Source organism: Plecotus auritus (genome assembly GCF_963455305.1).
Source record: "Plecotus auritus genome assembly, chromosome: 4".
NCBI classification, from domain to species: Eukaryota; Metazoa; Chordata; class Mammalia; order Chiroptera; family Vespertilionidae; genus Plecotus; species Plecotus auritus.
This window is the reverse complement of record NC_137775.1, coordinates 174,120,263-174,126,262: the sequence shown is the minus strand read 5'-3', so window position 1 is coordinate 174,126,262 and position 6,000 is coordinate 174,120,263. Positions and strand designations below refer to the sequence as shown.

Genomic DNA, 6,000 nt, shown 5'->3' with positions numbered 1-6,000 from the left:
TTCAGTTCTTCCATTGCTTTCTTTTAATTCAAGCACTCATACACGAATAAAGGTTACCTTCCTTTAATTTTTTAACATAATATACAGAACCCACAATACTATTTCAATTTCAAATTATGGGAGGTCACATTGAAATATGCTTGGATTTGACAAGCTGCTGTTACAATACTGAAAAATTTCATGAAAAATTTATTTAACAATTTGTAGATAATCAAATATCTTTTTGCTACGTGGGCCAAAGCATTAACAGTAACTTGTTTAAAAATGCAGTCTTTTGGACTTCAAATTACTATAAAAGAATATCAAGATTATACAGATATACTTTCTGAATTTTTCCAACGCATTCCATTTTGGAGGCTGAAGGCAAATGTTACACATTAGAACATTCATGAGACCATTTCTCCTTCGCACTTACCTGTAAAACTCAAAAACTAAACCAAACTTTCCTAAAGACATAGCTACTTCTAGAATACATTAGTGTAATCATAAAAGACCACTAGAACTACATTATCACTTTTATGTTAATTTTCACCACAAAACATACTTTCTAAAAACACAAAAAATTTGGGAATTTGATTTCCCGCTCTGAACTTAACATAATAGAATCTCATATTTACTGGCTTCAATAAACTTGAACACTTTTTTTCCAATAGGAACTATCTACACAGCACAGTGCTACACACAATGAGTTATTCCAGTCAGATGTATATTTAGAATCACAATATGATTAACACAGTAGTGCCATACAAAGTGTTTCTGCAGATAAAAAAGCTAAGAAAGGCCACAGTGGACAGTGCCAGACACTGTGAATACAGTAGATTACAGGTACCACTGAGGTTCAGAGGAGACCACAAGTTTCTTTTTGTTTTTCAGCAATGGAAAAAGAAAAACATTCAGAGAGACATAAGAGTAAAAATATACAAATCCACTGTCAATAATGAAATTTTCAGATACTGTTTCCTTAAACAGGCAAATTAACGAAACTTAAAGTTAGCTGTGAACAAGATCAGAATGTGAAAAGTTTTCCTGGCTTTCTCATCAAAGGAATGCACTAGGATTAGCACGAGGATCTTTCTGGTTCCTGTATCTGTAGGTCAGCCAAACACCCAGAATCTGGAATAGAAGAAAAAAAAAGAAGAGAAAGTAACAGTTGTGTATATTTATTCAAAAACCTCTAAAGCACTTAGTATTATTTGTTCAAAATAGAAGATTCCTCCCCCCACAAAAAAAAAAAGAAAGAAAGAAAAAGAGAAATGCAGTCAGTAATCCAAAAGGGAGGCCCTAAGAAAGAGTAATACAAACACTGTGGTAGGATGAATATGGCCCCCCAAGGATGTCCAGATCATAATCGCCAGAACCTGCAAATGCCACCCTAGGTAGTAACATGGACTCTACAGAAGTGACTGAGTTAATGATCTTGAGACTGGGAGATTACCTGGGTGGGCTCAGTGATATAATCACAAGGCCCCTTATTAGAGAGAGACAGGAAGGATAAAATCAGAGATATAGAGAAAAGGCGATGTGATGACATCTTGGAAGCAGCTGTACGCAGAGTCAGGGAGGGAAGATGCTACCCTGCTGGCTCTGAAGATGGAGAAAGGGGCCAGGAGCCAAGGAGTGTAGGCCACCCTTAGAAGCTGGAAAAGGCAAAGGAACAGGATCGCCCCTAGAGCCTCCAGAAGAAGTCTCTATTGTAAGCTCTGGACCTCCAAAAGTGTAAGATAATAAATGTGTGCTGCTTTAAGCTACTACCTCTGTGTTTATCAGTTAGAGCAGCAATAAAAAGCTAATACAAACACTAACTTGTCTGAATAGCTAAAAAATCAAAGATTTGGATAATTCAGAAACAGACTGGGCTCAGCAACAATTAAACAATAACGAAAAACTATATAATATATAAAATTTCCTACACAGATCATAACTGACAAATCTCAGAGAGAAGCGGGCAGGGGGGGAGGGGGATAGAGATTAACCAATGAACTTACATGCATATATGAATAACCCAGGGACATAAACAATAGTGCTGTGAAGGTGGGGGTTGTGAGGTGGAGGTAGTCAATGGGGGCGGGGGGGGGGGGGAGAGACATCTGTAATACTTTTAAGAATAAAGATAATTTTTAATATGTTATAATTTCTACCTCTCCAAGGGTGATGGGGGGTGAGGGGAAGGGAAGGCTATAATTTTAGAAAATAAGTTGTTACTGTGCCATGTCCCACACCAGTCTCACTAAAGACTTAACCAATATAACTTTATTTTTTAAATTAAGAAATGTGTTAGTTCTGTTTCTGTTACCTTGAAGTTGATTTATTTAAAGTAATACAAATTTTTTGGAAAAAAACAACAACAAAATTTTAAGGCAACAAAATGAATTTCAAATTATATTTCCCACTTTTGATCTGTGCCAACTTTTAATCTAAATTTTGTTTATTTGATTTCATAACTACTCATTAGTTCCTTAAACTACTTCTGGAGAATTATGTTAAGTCCCAAATTTTCTCATTTTCCATAATGATAATTGCTGAGATGCTGTATAATTCACGACTGGCAATGTGTATAGCTACAACACGTGGGGGCTTATGGAACTATGCCTTATGAACTGAATCAAGAAAAAATAAGCCTAATTTAAGGAAGTGGAATGTCTGGTGTGAAGTCTGTATGAGCAGGATGAAAAGGGAATTTACTTAAACACAGAGAGTACTTTGTGACAGGCTCTGTTCTACACGCTTTACAAATTCATACCATCCTCCCCACACCCCTACAGGTAGGCACTATCATTCTCCTCATTTTACCAGTGGGGAACTGAGGCACAGAGAGGTTAAACAGTGGGTAAGAGTCACACAGGTCCTAAGTGGTAGAACCAGGTTCCAATCTGGAGTCCATGCTCTTAATCGAGTCTGTGGTTTTATGTGAGAATCTGATGTGTGTTTACTGGCTGTTCTCCTGGTGACATTTCACCTCCATTTCAGCTATGCTGGTTGTTATAATACTGACAATACTTACACCCCCTGTTGTCAAACAGCTACTTCTCTGACACTTCCCAACCTGCCCCAGCATCATTTCCCTGACCCTGCCTCGGAAACACTGGCACCCAGGGACCTTCCGGTTAGAATTTTGAGATTATTAAATATTCTTATTATCATCCCTGGACATATGCCGATTGTGTAAGCTCTGGTCCTTCGGGAAAACAAAGCCATGGAGTAAAAATACTCATAATCTGGAGCCATATTATACCAGAATTGAATTACTCCAATTCAGCTTTAAGTGAGGAAACAGGCCAATCCCTTCCTTTGCCCCAGGGCTGAACCAGTAGCTCCTCCCACAATCCCCAGGGAGAGAGCCTGGAAGGTAGGCTACACCCAAAATGCAAAAATATCTACATTAAGAATCAATAGGGTTTTGAGCTTACAAACGTGCTCATGACTTGTCCTGATGGTGAACTCGGTTGACTCTGGAACCTACACCCAGTAACCATGAGTTGCCAAAGTGCTGTTGATAACATAGAAATGTAGAGTATGCAGGAATAAGCCTAAACTCATTCTACTAAGTATAAATATAGAAAGGCAGAAAGGAAATATGCCAAAATAGAAATATTCACTATTTTCTGAGTAGGTCATTTTAGTTAGTAGATATATTTAATCTTTCATCTCCATAATTTTCTGTATTTTCTAAAGTTTCTACAAAGAGCATGTACTAGTTGTCATAACTTTTTTTTTTTTCAGATTCTAAATCAATGCTACTTTGGTAGATTAAATTTATTTTCAGGTATTAATAATTCGAATCAAATCATTGTTTCACCTATGATAGGAAATCATCAGTCAGTTAGCCTCATCCCTTCAAACTGAGAATCTGTGATTCTGTGAAATACTGAATAAAATTTTTTTAAACAAGTTTAAACTGACAGAGCCTATAAAATATTCATTATCCACAAAATATCAGGTTACATAAATTATTATTAAAATCTCTAGCTGGGTTTCAAAAGGACTTGGTATATAAAATATTGAACAGGCCCTAACCGGTTTGGCTCAGTGGATAGAGTGTCAGCCTGCGGACTCAAGGGTCCCAGGTTCGATTCCAGTCAAGGGCATGTACCTTGGTTGCGGGCACATACCCAGTAGGGAGTGTGCAGAAGGCAGCTGATCGATGTTTCTCTCTCATCGATGTTTCTAACTCTCTATCCCTCTCCCTTCCCCTCTGTAAAAAAATCAATAAAATAGATTTTAAAAAAATATATATTGAACAGGATTCCCTGAAAGAACACTTCAGAAATCTAAGACTCATGAGTTTATATTCTTAACAAATTTTAATTTTTTAAACACAGCGGGAGGAGAGATGCATAGGCAGAGCACAGAGGATTTTTAGGGCAGTGGAAACCCTCTGTATGATACTATAACGATGGATATGTGTCATACATTTGTTCAAACCCACAGAAGGTATATCCAGAGTGAACCCCAATATAAACTATGGACTTTGGGTGATTATGACGTGTCACTGTAGGTTCATTCGCTGTAACAAATGTATCACTAATGGTGAGTCATAGTGATAATGGAGGAGGCTATGCATATATAGGGCAAGGGGTATGTGGGAAACCTCTGTACCTTTCCCTCAATTTTGCTATGACCCTAAAACTGTTCTTTAAAAAAAAACCCAGCCCAGCCAAAACCGGTTTGGCTCAGTGGATAGAGCGTCAGCCTGTGGACTGAAAGGTCCCAGGTTCGATTCCGGTCAAGGGCATGTAACTTGGTTGCGGGCACATCCCCAGTAGGGGGTGTGCAGAAGGCAGCTGATCGATGTTTCTCTCTCATCGATGTTTCTGACTATCTATCACTCTTCCTTCCTCTCTGTAAAAAAATCAATAAAATATATTTTTAAAAAATAATAAAATAAAAAATAAAAAAAACCAGCCCAGTTTAAAGAAAATAGGCATAACTGAAGGTCACGTGATCTGGGGAGAAGAAACGAAGCTGCTCAAAAGAAAATAATTCTCAAAATAATTTCCAGATATAAAGAAAGAAATCACGCGGCAGCATTCTGATAACTGGGATCTAGCTAGTGGCGAACGTGGAGAGGGCTCATTCCAGTTTTTCTCTACCTGTATTAAGTTCTCATGACTAAAATTTGTGTTTTCTTGTTTTTATTTTTTTTAAATATGTTTTTATTGATTTTAAAGAGAAGGGAAAGGAGGAGAGAGAAACATGGATTGGCCGGCTCCTACTGGGGATCAAGCTCACAACCCGGGCATGTGCCCTGACCAGGAATCAAACCAGGGACCTTTGGGTACATGGGACTATGTTCAACCCACTGCGCCACACTGGCCAGGTTAAGTGACGTGTTAAAGTAAAATGCCACATACAACAAGAAACCCTGTGACAAAGAAGGGAAGCCACTGAGTTATTTGCACGTACCTCTGTAAAACTGAAGAACAGGCCAATGCCCCCGACAAATCTCAAAACCTCTCCCGCATATTTTCCTATTATCGGAGCACACGTTGAGCAGGGGTGGCCGCTTTTCATACAGCTCTGAATCAATTAGAGAAAAGAACTTTTGTTTCAAAGTACATTTATACAGAGCCGATAAAAACTGCACCCCCAAAAACAAATTAACGCCTGGAGAATTCTATCCCATTTGGGGCCTTGGTTCTTCAGTAGCATCCAAAATTCAAAGATGGCTCTTAAGATGCCCACACCCTGAAGAATCACCCTCTTGAGTGTGGATAGGATTTCTGAATACTATGGAGAGTCAGGTTCGTGTTTATGTTGCATTACATAAGTAACTGTCTTCACAGAACGGAGAGATCACCATGCCGACGTTGATGCCACCACATTATGAGATGGCGGCACAGTCAGACCTGAGAGTAGCCTCTGGGAGCGGAGAGACACCCAGCAAGAAAACAAGACTTCAGTCCTACGATCGCCAGAAGCTGACTTCTGCCCACACTCCTGAGCTTGGCAGAGGACCCCCGGCCTCAGAAGAGACTGCAGCCCCAGCCAACACCTGGATTT

At 39.0% G+C, this 6,000-nt stretch overlaps 1 protein-coding gene across 1 annotated transcript in view; it reads right to left on the bottom strand.

Annotated features, from left to right (window-relative positions):
- The window catches only part of TSPAN13 (tetraspanin 13), a 28,631-nt gene continuing 22,631 nt past the window's right edge, over positions 1–6,000 (bottom strand). Inside the window, exons 5-6 of the mRNA XM_080665307.1 lie at positions 5,404–5,517; positions 1–1,113 (exon numbers count right to left, since the gene is read on the bottom strand). Of these exons, the coding sequence (XP_080521433.1) occupies positions 1,039–1,113; positions 5,404–5,517 (189 nt within the window). The 3' untranslated portion in view covers positions 1–1,038. The remainder of the gene's footprint in view (positions 1,114–5,403; positions 5,518–6,000) is intronic.